This window comes from Octopus bimaculoides, chromosome 19 (assembly GCF_046866305.1).
Source record: "Octopus bimaculoides isolate indiv1 chromosome 19, ASM4686630v1, whole genome shotgun sequence".
In the NCBI taxonomy this organism is placed as follows: domain Eukaryota; kingdom Metazoa; phylum Mollusca; class Cephalopoda; order Octopoda; family Octopodidae; genus Octopus; species Octopus bimaculoides.
The window spans coordinates 53154118-53170810 of record NC_142946.1 but is presented as its reverse complement, the minus strand read 5'-3'; the positions used below and the strand labels follow the sequence as shown (position 1 = coordinate 53170810).

The window sequence follows — 16693 nt, the reverse complement described above, 5'->3', positions numbered from 1 at the left end:
TGCAAAACAAGATTCAGACAATGCAACACAGACTTTAAAAAAATACTGTCACTATAATGGCAGGTTGTTATGTTGACAAAACTTATTAGTTACTATGGTGAAAACATTCCCTGTCTGTCTATCTTTCACATGCTCTCTTGTAAAAAGCGAACAAATGATGCATATTTATGAAGATGTAGAAAGTCTATCTCAGCAATACTGAGCTCTGGAAGCACTGTGTATTCCACCCACATGTAACATTAATTCACACGCTCTACCTCATGAGAAAATAAGTAACACATGAAGGACAGCCACAGCCATAATAATCAAGCTCCCTACTCCTAATGACCTCAAATTAAGTCCTATAATAGCAGGTCTTGCATGTGAAACCCACCGCCTCAGTAACTTTTTAGATACCCTCTTAAAACCATTCCTCAAGCATATCAAAAGCTACATAAGGGATGACCTGGATATGCTCAATCATCTCCCTAAAACAAACAAAAACACCCTACTAGTATCCTTCAAAGTAGTCAACCTCTATTCTAATATCCTCCACAGCCTAGGAATAGAGGCAGTTCAATTCTGGCTAGAGAGTTACTCTAATGAACTCACACATCGCATCAAAAAAGAATTCATTGGACACTGAACTCGGCTTGCGAAGACCTGTTGGGGTAAGTGAAGGCGAAATCGTGATGGTACCTGTACCAGTGGAGCACTAACACCACCGTCCGAGCATGATTGTTGCCAGAGCAGCTGTCTGGCTTCCGTGCCAGTGGCATATAAATAGCACCATTTGAGCATGATCGTTACTAGCGTCGCCTTCCGGTAATTGTGCCAGTGGCACGTGAAAACACATTCGAGCGAGATCGTTGCCAGTGCCGCTGGACTGGCTCCTGTGCAGGTGGCACGTAAAATACACCATTTTGAGCCAGTACCGCCTAACTGGCCTTCGTGCCGGTGGCACATAAAAGCACCTACTACACTCACGGAGTGGTTGGCGTTAGGAAGGGTATCCAGCCATAGAAACTCTGCCAAATCAGTTATCCAGGCATGGTTTCATGAATTTTTCAAAGGGAGGGCACAAGGTCAGAAGGGAATACAATTCCAGGAGAAAAGGGCATAATAACATTATTTATAAGGGGACACTTCTTTTCTTTGGATGGGGGGATGGCCAGATATAGCCAGTTTAAATACTAATGAGCTAAGGCTGTTTGCCAGTTTTTTCAGTCTATGGAGAAATAGTTAAATTTTCCATCTTTGTATATCTGGTATGTAGGTTTACATACATAAGCATGTGAGTATTAACAGGAGAGATTCTGTTTTTTATCAATTGCCACAATTTCTCATCCTTTGGGGAATAACCTGAATATAGAAAGGCGATGGTGGTCATAACATTGATGGTGATAAAATCAATAATCATCACCACATCAAAATATTTTTATTCTCCTTACAATTGTTTCTTCTCTTTTTCTTTTGCTTCAAATACATCCAATTGCTTGAATATCAAAGAAAACAGTGCAGCTCAAAATAGAAAACAGCTAAATGAACAGTTCTCAACTCCCTTCCTTAAAACCACGTTAATTTATACACAAAAAAAAAAAACACATTATCTCTTATCTTGTTTCTGTCATTGAGCTGTAGCCATGCTGGAATACTATCTTGATGGGTTTCGTCAAACAAATCAAGGCAAGTATTCATTTCTTCAAGACTTGTACTTATTCTACCGGTCTATTTTGCTGAATTGCTAACTTACAGGAATGTAAACAAACCTCACCAGTTGTCAAGTGGTGACAAGGAGACAAACATAAAGGCAGTCCGGTGTTCACATGCACACATGTAGACACATACACAACAAGCTTCCACAGAGTTTTTGCAGATGAAATAGTTAAAGAAATAACAATAAATACTTGATAAAATAAATTTATTAACAATAAATACTTGAAAAATAGATTTATTTCTTTTAACCCAACATTTTATAAAACCCTAACATCCTTAGTAGAATTAATTCTAAAACCAACTTGTCCATCAAGAAAAAAATGAATCTCGGGTTCCAAGATACAAATATATTTCCCAACTTTCAATTGGTCCCAGGAAAAATATGGATGAGGATCTGATTCTTTGTGATAAAATATCAGACTACATATGCGACCTTCAATATCCTGAAAAAGGAAGAAAAGTTTATTATTATTTAATGATAATTTAGGTCGTGAGCTAACAAAATCTTTAGCACATCAGACAAAATCGTAAGTGCCATTTCTTCTTTCTCTTTACATTCTGAGTTCAAATTACACTAAAATCAACACTGTTTCCATCTTTTGGGGGTAAGTCAAGTACTACAGTCAATGTAGTACTTGACTTACCTTCAAAATTGCTGGCCTTGTGCCAAAATTTGAAATTATTATAAAATGAAAATATGCATGTAACTACATTCATACAACATCTTTTTCTCTTCATGTGGCATACTTACAGGCATCAGTGGTCATAGACATTCATACCAAAATCTGAAGATTCATAATTTTTCTTGGGAAGGATACAACAGTGAATTCCTGTTGTTTTGCCAATTAAATTATAGTCCACTCTGCTCATCTCCTTCTTTCCCAAGCTCACCCTTGAAGCATAAGACCTATTTAACCTTTAAACATTGGGGGTGGTTTACATGACATCAGGGTATGTCCACACACAGGTAGTGATGGAGTGGGGTGCTCATGAGATATGTGTCTAGGGGACCAGTTCACTTCCACATCACACAACCATCTTCTACCATTTGACCTATAACTGGAGACCTTGACAAGGAATAATATCCTAAGCCAGCACAAACTTAGAAGTAGTGGTAACTAAAGGGGCATTTCCATACTTCCCCAAACTCCTGAAATCAAGAGCTGGAGTTTCACCACTGGATGTAATTTTATTTCTTGCCCTGGATACCATAACTTTCAGTGTCCAGTCTACACATATTCTCTGCAGTCAAAGCCCATGTCTCACCACCATGGAATATAGCCATTGTCACAGGCATCATACAATTTACCTTTCACTCTGAGAGAGAGAGTCCTTTTGCTTCCAACAGAAGTAGTAGTTCTCTGAACTTACTCCATCCTATTCTTATTCTAGAAACAATAGTTTCAGAGTATCCACCACCATTACTAATTTGGTCACCTAAATAGCAGAAACTATCTTCTACCTCAAAAGAACCTCCTGGGCATTTGAGAGAGTTTAAGTCCCTCCCTCGTGCTCTTAGTCCTTATTGTTCCTGTGCATCTTCCACACCTGAAAGTGACCTTATCTGTTAATCTTCCTATGATTCCATTGCATCTCTTATACATCCATAGCTTACATTTGGTGCATCAAATGGAATTACAACGCACTCCTTTCCTACATATTGAGCAGGGCCATTTACCTGATGGAAGGAGAGTCTTATCTGCTTTCTTGCTAACAACACCTTTAGTCTATGCTAAGTTAACTTTAAGCCCTTTGATTCCAGGTTTTACTTCTAAACTCGGAACTTCTCCAATTCTGCTTCAGATTCTGCAATGAGAGCAAGATCATCAGCATATAGTAGTTACCATGGGTATCAAGTTTCGAATTCCTCTGTTATGGTCTGGAGAACTATGATGAATAAGAATGGACTAAAAACTTATCCCTGGTGAACTCCAATTTTTACTCTAAATTCATCACTGTTCACTATATTCCAGACCGACTCTCACCTTACTGACAGCATCACTGTACATGGCTTGAACAACTCTAACAGGCCACGCCTCTACTCCTAGCTTCCTTAGGAACCATCAGATAAGAGAGTGGAGAACCTTGTCAAAAGCTTTCTCCAGGTCAACAAAGGCTAAATACAATGGTTTACTTTTGGCCAAATACTTTTCTTGCAACTGTCTCACTATGAAGATGACATCTGTGGTACTTCTCCCTGCAACAAAACCAAACTGCATCTCATCTAGTTTAATTATATCCCTAATCAGTTGAGATGTTGAGATATAACTCTCTGTAATTTTCATGACCTGGTCTAACAGTTTGGTACCTCTAAAATCGTTTCTATCTACTGCATCACCTTTACCCTTGTAGCAGCTAACTATAATACTGCTACACCAGTCTTTTAGGATAACACCTTCCTGAATAACCTGATTAACTATGCAAGTGCATCTCGGCTTTCCCAGTTTTCATATTCTTAATTGCCTTATCTATTATACTGCTATCAACTCTGATGGCTGGTCCCTCAATTGGTTTGATATTTGAAAGACTCTCCTTCTCCCAGTCATTCAGCAGATTTAATAACCTTTCATAATGGTATCCCCACACATCTTTCTCCTCCGAGTCACTATATATATATATATATATATATATATATATATATATATGATGGATTCTCTTGTTCTGAACGACAAATTAGGGTTCAGTATAAAATAAAGCGTTCTATGGACACTAATGTGTCTCTTGAGGCCTGCTGGAGCCTTGCAAGCCTTTTGACAAATGGAACAAGTTGAGGACTCAGTTTGCTTGAGTGCTTGTGGATCATTTACTCGGTGTTTTCTTGAATAGATAGCTAGATGCTTTGTACCACAGAACCACAATGACAGGTAAGCTTTTGATTTAGAGGAGCAGTGTTTTGTCAGCATGCCTTCATGCTTGCATGAAGTTGGTGCCAATGTGTTGGAGTTGACTTTGCTCAAATTTATATATCTGTATGTTATTATTCAGTTTTGTTTCAAGATTTCTTGCCAACAGAGAAAGAACCAGTTTCTAACCTAGATCCAAGACTCCTTCATTGGAATTTCAACATCAACAACAGGGTGGGTATGTATGTATGTACATATACACGCACACATTTATGTATGTAAATATATGTGCAGATTTGTATATTTTGTTTTGTGTATGAATTCTCATGCATATAGTTGCATATGTAGACCTGCTTCTGGAAAGTTTTACAGATTTTTACAGTTCCAGTGATGGATTGGATCTGTAGTTTTCAAATTAACTTTCTCCTTTTTTGGTTTTGAAAAGCCTAATTCCTCAAGATTGGTATTTAGACAGTGTGTTACATATTCTAGGGCCCCAATAATTACAGGTATAAACCTGAACTTGTAATCTGGATAGAGTAACTGCAGATTTCTCAATAGTTCAGTGTGGCTGTTCTCTTTCTCACTGATCTTCAGCTTTATGTTAACATCCAATGGGCAGCTAATTTCTCTATCCCAAATCATAACAGGCCTGTTGTGCTTACATTTTATTGAGGTTTTCACTGGGACATTCCACCCAGTACTCCATTTTATTATGAGTGGCTTTGTCCTTGGGGTTATCCTTTAAATGGAGTTCATTGCTAGCCACAACATCATGTCTCATCGGTAGATAATACTGTGATGACATTTTCAGACAACTGCTTATGATGTGGGTGATATATTTTGTATTAACTCCACAAAGTCTGCATTGGTTGTCACATTTTACTGCTTTTCCTGAATTTCTATCCCTTTTGTGGATCAGGTATTTGGTTGATATTTCCTGTTCCTGGATTGCAAACTCATACCCTTCGAAGTGAGAGGTAGTAATCCGACTATTGGTCCATGATAGACTGCTTTCATGATAAATCTTACTATCATCTCAGAGCTTTCTACTAACCCTAACCCATGCATAATCTTCTGATATGTTGTGGTAGAGTCATGTGACTTCTTTGGGTATGTATTTAAAGTTATCACGAAAGGAATGTTGCTCAAGGAGCTGCTTTCCAAGTCTTATGATGTTATCAGCCTCATGTATGCAAATTTGTTCAAGAGATGCACTTCAACACTTGATGGTTAAAAGATGTTGCCGAAGGGATATGATGCGACATTCAAAGGCATTTCAGATCAATGTTAAACCTCTGCCGTTTTGTTTCTGTTTTAGGTAGAGGCAGTCTACATCACTGTTTATGTGGAAATTATGTGTCCTTGTTAGTATTTTCCGGGTTTTCACATCAATGGCTTGGATCTCATCAAGTGACCAATCAAGTAGCCCAAATGTTGATATGAGTACTGGCACTGCAAATACATTGTGGGCCAGAGAGTTCTGAGGTCCAGTAAGGCGAAGCTGGAAACGATCACGCTCAAATGGTGCTTTTTACGTGCCACCGGCACGGAAGCGAGACCGCTGCTCTGGCAGTGATCTCACTCAGTTGGTGCTGTTAGTGCTCCACTGGCACAAGTTCCAGTCATCGAATTTGGTTCAGTTTCGATCTCACTTGCCCCAACAGGTCTTCGCAAGCTGAATTTAGTGTCCAATGAAGGAAGGTTGGCATGGGTGCCAGTCATCGAATTTGGTTCAATTTCGATATATATATATATATATATATATATATATATATATATATATATATATATGTATATGTATATATATATATGTATATATATATATATATATATATATATATATATATATATATGTATATATATATATATATATATATATATATATATATATATATATATATATATATATATATATATATATATATATATATATATACATATATATATATATATATATACACACATACATACACACATATGCATACACTTGTGTATCATGCCTACCACTGCAGCTGTTAAATATGTTACCACTCAACAGTGATTGTTATTTGCTTGTATACACATAATCATACTTAGAGAAACAATAAATGGAGAAAATAAAGAAATAGAAATTCCTTAAATGATTGAAATATACTTACTTGGATGAAAAAAGAAGGCCTAAAGAAGTGGAATCCTACTTCTAAAATGTAAGCAACAAGAAGTTTATTTCTTTCGGAAAGATGAGGCATACATCCGGCTGAAACCTCATAAAATCTTGTAATTTTATTATGGCAGGGAAATCTCCTTTCTGCTTCATGTATAGCTTTCTGGAAATTATCTAAAATATAAAGTTTAGAAATTGAAATTATATGACAGAAAGAAGGAATAAATTATGCTAGAAGTAAAATGACTGCAGATATAAGCAATTTTCTTTCAGATTCAGTATCTGAATAGACAGGTGCAGGTGTGGCTGTGTGGTTAAGATGTTTTCTTTGGAATCAAGTGGTCTTAGGATCTGTTGCACTACACGGCATAAAGGACAAATATCTTCTACTATTACCTCAGGCTGAAAGGGTGGATAGAATATGATGGAAGCTTACTATATATGTGTGTATGTACACATGGAAGAGACCAACCAAGGCTTTAAAAACTTAGAACTTACCTATGAGTCTTGAAGATTCAGTATTTGCGTTGTTAGAAGATGTACACAATTTCTTGTGATGAGGCCATGCAGATTTCTGACAAGATTTTGAGCAATATTTTGCATTCTTGCACTGGCCACATTTCATTAAATATTCATAAAAATTACCACAACTGTCACATATTTCACCTTCATGATTAAATTATTAAATCCATGTAAATAAAAGAAATATATCAACATATAAATAGTATTTAAAAAAGGCTGATTTATAAACAGGAAAACAAAGTCAAAATATTTACATAGAAAATGAAGTGTAGCTACATATTTCGCACAGCCTACTTGGCATCAGTAAGTCTACAGTGACTTATTTGATATCAGGTGTTTCACTTGTTCTCTCTCTTTTTGCTTATATGTGTGAGCACATTACTTTTCATGAGGAGAGGGGACAATTAATGAATTTTAATCTCTCACTCCTGTTCATCTATATACATACATTTCTGTGCGTCAGTGTGTGTGATAGCCTCTATTACCAAAATGTAATGCCACTAAAACAAGTTCAGTCTCCAGCCTGCCATGCCAAATCAGTCACACCCAATTGTCACATTTTCATATTTTTTTAAATGAACACTTGTGACTTTCTGGTTAGAATGTTAGGCTAGAGAATGGTCACTGCTGGGAGATCATTGTGTAGCAGCAAGATTCGGCTCCTTGCCACGCCTCCAAAAAGAGTCAGGTAGCTTTCTCTCTTCTTTCAGATCTAATGTATTCTGAACTATTATTTATAGTTGAATTCACTCTGAAACACATCATTCATAAACACTTTTTACTTTTCTCATATTTCCCCATGGCTGTGTGGTTGACAAACTTGTTTTGCAACTACTTAATTTCGGGACATACCCTCAAGACACAAAAGGGTAAATGTAAAGGAGTTTGGGACAAAGGATCAGGTGAGTCTGTGAGAGAGTGAGAGATGGTTAGAGGTAGCGAGTATAAGTGATGCAGTGAACAGAAAACAGAAGAGAGGTATGGTCGATATTCAATATTTAATGGTCAATATCAGTTTTGGGGATGGTGAAAGAGAAAGAGGGGATCAAGAAGGAGGAGGTGATAAGTGGATTACAAAACAGGGGAGTGGGCAGAGAGCAGCATTGTGAGATGAGTGACAAATCCTTTCTACTATAGGCACAAGACCAGAAATTTTTGTGGGAAGGGGGCCAGTTGATTAGATTGACCCCAGTATGCAACAAATACTTAATTTATTGACCCCGAAAGGATGAAAGGTAAAGTCGATCTCAGCAGAATTTGAACTAAGTACGTAACGATGGGTGAAATACCACTAAGCATTTTGTCCAGCATGCTACCGATTCTGCCAGCTCACTGAGGTGAGTGATAAATGGCTAGAGATAGGGAGTATAGGTGATTCAGTGAACAGTAAACAAGGGAAGGAGCATGATCAGTATCCAACAATGAATGTCAGTTTGGGGGAAGGTGAAGGAAATAAGAGTGGGTCAAGCAGGAAGAGGTGACAAGTGGATTTCAAAAACAAGGGAGTGGGTGTAGAGCAGCATTGTAATAAAACATTATAAACAAGAAATAGGGAGATGATGTGAAGTGTGGGAGAGAGAGAGAGTGGGGTGATCAGTAATAAGGGTGGAAATCAAAGGCATATGCTTCAAAAATAACATATATAATATATACTAGCAGAAATACCCGGCTTTGCCCGGGTTAAAGAGAATAATGAAATCTAAAAACGCCGTCTAGACTACGCAACCCTCAACTGTTAGTAACTACGATACCATATTTCTACATTAATAACTCTCCAATCCATGCCAGCATAGAACATAGACATTAAGTGGAATGCCAGTGTCTCATCCAGGAGGGCCTTGAAATCAATGTTACCAACTGGGGACTATGTGTGTCGTAGTGATAATAAAAAGACCCAAAGGAGGTCTGCAACGAAATAATTTTACTCAACACTTTGCAAGTGAATCAGTGGAGGCAAAGATGCGTCTCATTTACTTGACAATTTATGCACCACATTGCAGAAATCACAATGAAAGTATATCTGAAAGGGTAGTCTTACACTGTTGTACCGTTGAATTACAAATAATGCTCATCTGTTATGTTCGGGTTAAAATTTCATCAACATCAAAAATATATGAATTTTCATGGGAGTTATGGCCGTTATACATAGAATATAATTTCCAAATTTCAAAAAGATCCGTTCAGTACTTTTGACGTAGTTTTGGATAAGAAAACAAATGACTAATGTGTGTGTTTGTGTGCATGTGTTTGTGTGTGATGGGTGTATATATGTTTAGATATCTGTATACATGTATATATATGTATATATGTGTACATATTACATGTACATCTATCTATATATACATCTACACATGTATACATATACATGTATGCATATAGATCTATATCTATATATATCTATGCATATACGTGTACATATACATGTATATGTATACATATACATCTCTTTCTCTCTCTTTCTCTTTTTCTCTCTCTCTGAAAGTATCTGTAATTACAGTATCGAAATGTGATTGTTTCAGTTAGTGGAATAACGTGTACATATACATCTATATGTATACATATACATCTCTCTCTCTCCCTCTCTCTCTATCTCTCTCTCTCTCTCTCTTTCTCTCTCTCTCTCTCTCTCTCTCTCTCTCTCTCTCTCTCTCTCTCTCTCTCTCTCTCTCTCTCTCTCTCTTTCTCTCTCTCTGAAAGTATCTGTCATTACAGTATCAAAATGTAATTGTTTCAGTTAGTAGAATAGTTTCATTTTTAAAGTGAAAGTATTTGACATGAGTGTTTTTGTTTCACTTTTGACACGTAATACTTAAATAGTGGAGGAGATATTATGTTGCCGTGGGCTCGAACTCTGCAAGAAGTTAAAAAATTTTTTGACTAAAACACAACTGGAACCCTAAGTAAGGCATCTGTAAAATTTGAATGAAATTGGTTGTGTAGTTCTCGAGTTTTAGGGATTCACACAGACAGACAGACAGACAGACAGACAGACACACAGACAGACACACATTCTCATTTTTATATATATAGATTAAAAATCTCCAAATATTCAAAAGAAATTGTAAAAGATGATTACCAGTATTTTCGACACTAATTCTTGCATCACTTTTCCTTTCAGTGTTTATTGTTCCAGTCTGCTTAATATCTTCTTTGCTCTTCACCTGGACCGTCCGTTTTTGACTCTTCCCCTTCTTGCTGGATTCCTTCTCACTGTCCATTCCACCATCTTTGTCTTTATAGTTCACATTTCCAGTGTTTCCCTTGCTAGCCTTTGTGTCACTATCCTTTTTGTTGATCTCATCCCTGACGTCTGTCTTGCTAGTGGCTCCGTCATTCTCTATGTTGACACTGTTGACATTCTTACGCTTTTTTCTTCTATTTCTTTTCTTTTTATTCTTACTGCCTACCTTGCTGTCTACTTCAATACCATCTTCATCATCTACGCTCACACTGCTCTCCTTCACTGGATCACTACCATCCCCATCATCTACGCTCACACTGTTCTCCTTCACTGGATCTTTTTTGTTACTTCTCTCCTTGCTATACTCATGGCCACTCTCCTTCTCATACTTCACCTCAGTATTCATTTCTGGAACCTTACAATTGCTTTTATGTGTTGACCAATCATATTTCTGGCAGTCAGTTGAGCAGTAGTAAGTTGTTTTGCACTTAGAACATTTCTTTAAAGGAATATTAGTTCTAAAACATGTTTCACACAAGTTTTCTGTTTTACCATTGGAACTGTCTTTTAAACACTCTTTTTTATTATCTGTTTTTTCATTATTTGATTTTTTTTTATTATTGGAACATGTTACTTCTGATTCAGTCAATGGATTTATTTGATTCAGTGTAGTTTGAGGAGTAAAACACACTCTGCTATGTTCTTTTTTGTGCTTTCTTTCACAATTTTTGGAACAATAGGAAACCATTTTGCACCGATAACATTGATAAAGAGCTGACACCTGACCACAATTTTGGCAACAATCTTCAATTTTAACCATTTTGAATTTAATGAAAATCTGAAATATTAAAAACAGGAAAAAAAAAAGAGTAATATTTTATAATTAAGCAATTTCTAGCCTATTTGTTTTAAAATAAATAGAAAAGAAAAGCTACTGTGATGGTTAAGATAAAAGGCACAAAACAACCAGTTATATTTATAGAAAAAGATATTTTTGTTTGATGAAATGAAATCACTATCTAATGTGCAATAGTATTCATGTCATCCACTTTTTTTGCTCAAACATCTGGATGTTATTTGGTAGGCTTGATGAACATATTTCATGACCTTCATCCCTGGTCTTCAAATGGTGTTTCTGATTTAAACCAAGTGACACTGAAAATCTTTTATGAATGAGTAAAATAATTTCTCAGCTGAAAAAACATTTCATATCTTGCTGAGGTCTTTTTAACCTTTCTCTGATGTTATAATCTTTGCCATTTAGACACGATTATATACTTGAATTTGGTTTTAATATATCAATATCTGGGTAGGTGGGAAGAAAAGAAGAAAAAAGGTGAGTAAAAAGCATAACATTTTACTTTCTTTTTATATATAAAATAGAATTTTATCAAAGGTTACACAATCTAACTTATCAGAGATTACCTGATCGAATCAATTAGAAGTTAGACAATGATCATGGAAGATAATGATAATGCAAGATCATGGAAACTGTTGAAAATCCAACAAAAGTCTTTTTTTTTTATGTGACAATTTAAACTGTTTAAGCTTTGATTACAAAAACTAAGCGGCACCCAGCTTAATTGGTAACTTACTCTCACAAAAAGAAATATTAAATAATAGAGTGAAAGAAAGAAAATCATGTATTACTCTGAAGAAAAACCTTTTCCAGTAAAATATATTAGAGGTGAGAAAACATTAGCCTTTGTGCAAGCAAGCAAGGAAGACAACTCAAAGCATTTCTGTTTATAAGGCATCATCAGTGGAAGTATTGACTTTTGTTATTACCAGCTGTCCTCATAGTGATTAGCTTACTATATATTTTTATCTTTTCACTTTTTGCTTGCCTCAGTTATTGGATTGTAGCCATGCTGAGGTACTGCCCCGAAGCTTTTTTTTTTAGACCCAGTACTTATTCAATTGGTTCTTTCGTTAAAGTTACAAAGGATATGAAAAAACCAATACCAGCTATCAAACACAAAAACGCACTCACATAGGTATATACATACCTATGTGTGTGTGTATATATATATATATATATATATATATATCTATATATATATATATATATATATATATATATATATATATATATATATATATATATATTGTTGTATATTGAAGTGTGGAAATTTCATTGAAGTGGGGATGTAAAAATGTATTTTCTATATTCATTTGGCTAAACTGTAGAAATTGTTGTTAAAATTTCCATATTTTTCCACATGGATTAAAAAACAATGTTTGAAAAATGTTTAGAATTTAAAATTTGTGTTTGGCAGGGTTTGAGGGTGGGGGATTAAAAAGTTTGAAAACGTGTTTTTTTTTTTTGCCTATTCATAATCTCTGATCTAAAAAACCTAGGAATACGAAGAAATTTTTCCGAAAAAATGCATTTTTCAAGGTGAGGTGCATTACGATTACAGCGGAATTTAATATGAAAAATAAACTCTTGAGGAAAACACACATGCATACTAACACAAGGTTTTGTAAAAATTCCAGGTTTCATTTTGTGATGTGTCAATATATGCGCAAGCTCACTTACACATAGTTATACCGATTTTACGTAAAAGGGACGTAAACAAACCAACACTGCGTGTCAAATGGTGATGGTGATGGAACACAGGCATAGACACACCATGGGATTCATGGTGATCTTTCGTTTTGGTTTGCATAGCTATCACTGGATCCCAGCTGGTTGTTCGTTAATCTCCGTAAAATTATTTTATTTATTTACTGAAATGGACGTGTGTGTGTGTGTGAGAGAGAGAGAGAGAGAGAGAGAGAGAGAGAGAGAGAGAGAGAAGGTGTGTCGTATATGTATTTTTGTATGTGTAAGTGGCTAGTGTGTGTGTATATATATATATATATATATATATATATATACACACACACAGTTCTTTCAAAAGTGCCCCAGATACATTGACTGGCCACAGCAGTTGGCTAAGGGCTTCATTACACACATATACACGGCCCATAGTACTACAAACATACTCACATATACACGTCTATATATATATATATATATATATATATATATATATATATATATATATATATATATATATATATATATAACGTGTGTTTGTATGCGTGTGACTAATACATAGTGCTGAACAAGGCGCGCGCGCAGCAAATAAGAACGAACCCTAGCCACTTCCACATACATGCAAAATGATACATACACAACACATTTCACTCTCTCTCTCTCTCTCTCTCTCTCTCTCTCTCTCTTTCTCGCACACGTATATACAGCTTTCACTTTCTCCTCTCACTTCAAAGCAAATGTCGCCTTCCACGCGTCATCACAACACACACCTTCACTCACTCTCTCTCCTTCTCCTCCCCCTCGCTCTCTCTCTCTCTCTCTCTCTGACACACACACGCACGTCCATAAGTCTTACACTTTATCCTCTTTCAATTGCTGCTCTCACTTCGAAGCAAATGTCGCCTTCTATATGTCATGAAAACAAAAATAAATAAATAAATAAATTTTTTACGGAAATTAACGAACAACCGGCTGGGATCCAGTGATAGCTATGCAAGTCAAAACGAATGATCACCGGCTTCATTCAGTTTCCGAAAACCAAATCCACTCACAAGGCTTTGGTAGGCCCAAGGCTACAGTACAAATCACTTTTCCGAAGTACGCTAAGGAGAACCATGTTAGTAAACAAACTTCTAAACATATATCCACGCATGCGCCAATACTGTTTAACCTTTTTTTTTTTTTTTTTTTTTCCTTCCTGAAATTTAGATATTACTATTCTGATTTTAATTTTTTTTTAAATTCTAATATTTTTAATGCCTTCTCACTCTCATATTCTGCTTTACACACTTCTCCACGACTTAAAAATTCGTTTGCGCATGCGTAGATTGTATGTTAAACAATGAGCAGACGACACTTCGAGCTAAAGATCAAGGTGGTTGGCGTCAATGAGGTCGCTTGAACTGCTAGAAATAACAACCAAAACTCTCTCAATCCACTTCCGACATCTTATCTTTCAATCAGTAAATTTTCAGCGATGAAGATTATGATTCTCTAAAGAAAATTAAAATCAGCTACTTTTCATTCTCCTTTTCCATTTTTTAAGAACTTTTTTCGAAAAGTTATTCATCCCCACCTTTGCCTAACTGTTTCAAAATGTCTGACGGTCACCCCGACCCCACCCACAATTTTTTAATACTTTCCAGGAGCTCTACGTTTTTCAACGACAAAAATTAAGATTCTAGAAGAATAAAATAAAATAAATTCAAAATTTTACTGCCTCCTCCTACAACTTTTTTTGTCTCAACACGTTTAAATCACTCTCACCCCTGGGTTTACACTGAACCTTATATGATCAAAGACAAACTCATTATGATCTTTTGTTTTCCAGCCATTACGTACTGCATTACTACATTATTCAAAGAATTCTTACTAAGAAAGAAAGAAAGAAAGAAAGAAAGAAAATGCATACTTCTTCGTTTTCAAGGCCTCATAAAATGTATTTTAACTTATCCCACACATTGTTTTACACCCATTCCAGTATTTTTTTTTTTTTTTTTTTTTTTTTTTTTTGGTGGGTGGTATTTTCATTTTCGGGTTCAAAATGTAAACATTAACCGAAATTTCATATAAAAAGCTTTCAAACGGTATGGATTACGATTATAAAGAAATTTCTGGGGAAAATTTTTTTCTGAGGGACTAGGGAGCGGACTTTCGAAAAGATAATCATAAATTATTTTTTGGCTTGAGTGTAATGGAAATAAGTTTGTTTTTTTTTAATTTTGGTAAATTTTTAACAACATTTTTAGATTAATTTATTTTTCGTTTGAGGTGCAGGAGTGGCTGTGTGGTAAGTAGCTTGTTTACCAACCACATGATTCTGGGTTCAGTCCCACTGCGTGGCATTTGGGCGAGTGTCTTCTACTATAGCCTTAGGCCGACCAAAGCCTTGTGAGTGGATTTGATAGACGGAAACTGAAAGAAGCCCGTTGTATATATATATGTGTGTGTTTGTGTTTGTTCCCCCAACATCGTTTGACAACCGCTGGTATGTTTACGTCCCCGTAACTTAGCGGTTCGGAAAAAGAGTACGATAGAATAAGTACCAGGCTTACACAGAATAAGTCCTGGGGTCGATTTGCTCGACTGAAGACCGTGCTCCAGCATGGTCGCGGTCAAATGACTGAAACAAGTAAGAATAAAAGAGTAATAGAAAAAGGTTTTGGAAAATATCCCAACGGTGAAGATGTGCTAAAAACAACAGCTAAATCGTCCTTAACTTTTTTCCATAGTGAAACCATATTCAACACCGTATTTATGAATTTGTTTCTCTCACGATGATACATGGGATGACTTTTTTAAAATCTTTTTTTATAAAGTCCTCTGCCCACCCCCTCGGAAAACATTTTCCCCACAAATTTCTTTATAATCGCAATCTATACCGTTTGAAAGGTGTTTATATAAAATTTCATAAAAAGATATCCATTTTTCTAAAAGTTATGAAGAAGAAAATCGGATCATGTGAATTTTCCGAAAGTCCTCTTCCCACCCCCAGTTCGTTGTCGCCATTTTTTGTTTTCATATTTGTTTAATACACCTTTTTTTGTTTATTTTAATGGCCGGGAATTAAAGTAAACATTAAACAAAGATACTTACTTGGAGACAGTTTTGGTGGAAATCGAAGAGATAGTAAACTGCGACAGTGGAGTTTATCAACACGAATTGCATTTAAATAGTCTAGCCATGTAGTGTTTCGTTGAATAACTACTTTCACTTTCTATTAGGGAAAGTTATTACATATATGGTCAAACAGACATTTATGCATACATTCATATCCACACATACACACACACGTTCACCTACAAACAGAAAAATATACGGCTTTCCTACAGGTGTGGGTAAAGGTAAAGCGCGTGCACACCACCCATTTCCAATATTTTGGGGGATTCCAAACTTTTTTCGGATTTCTATGTTTTCGATATAGGAGAATACGATTTTGCCCAAAAATCACGTTTTCGAAATTTTAATCCCCCGCCCCCAATTTCTTAATTTCTAACTTTTTTTTTTAAATCCACGTATAAAAATACAGAAATTACGAATCTGGGATTTTTTTTTTTAAATTGTCATTTTTCTTTAAAAAAAATACTCATGGCCCCTTCCTCCACCTATTACCTCCTGGCTTTCAAAGAAATAAACTCGTCTTATGGGTGGTGTGCACGCGCCTTACCTTCGCCCAGATGTGTACCCCCACCTCGACTTTGTTTCCTCATAACTTCTAGAAAAATAGATATTTTTAAATGAAATGTTCTACATATATGCTT

At 35.8% G+C, this 16693-nt stretch overlaps 1 protein-coding gene across 4 annotated transcripts; it reads right to left on the bottom strand.

The window, feature by feature from the left end:
• Positions 1 to 1883: 1883 nt before the first annotated feature.
• LOC106876475 (uncharacterized) lies at positions 1884 to 16291 on the bottom strand. 4 transcript variants are annotated; one of them, XM_089337736.1, is made up of 5 exons: positions 16029 to 16291; positions 10283 to 11692; positions 7183 to 7350; positions 6680 to 6858; positions 1884 to 2138 (listed from the first exon to the last, which is right to left on the bottom strand). In XM_089337736.1, exons 2-5 carry the CDS (start codon positions 11205 to 11207, stop codon positions 1953 to 1955), a joined length of 1458 nt encoding a protein of 485 aa, XP_089193862.1. In that variant the 5' UTR covers positions 11208 to 11692; positions 16029 to 16291; the 3' UTR covers positions 1884 to 1952. The 4 variants fall into 4 exon arrangements, with proteins under 4 accessions (XP_089193862.1, XP_089193860.1, XP_089193863.1 ...); XM_089337734.1 differs by having other exon boundaries at positions 10283 to 11225; positions 16029 to 16285; XM_089337737.1 differs by lacking the exon at positions 16029 to 16291 and adding an exon at positions 12930 to 13149 and having other exon boundaries at positions 10283 to 11225.
• Positions 16292 to 16693: the final 402 nt, after the last annotated feature.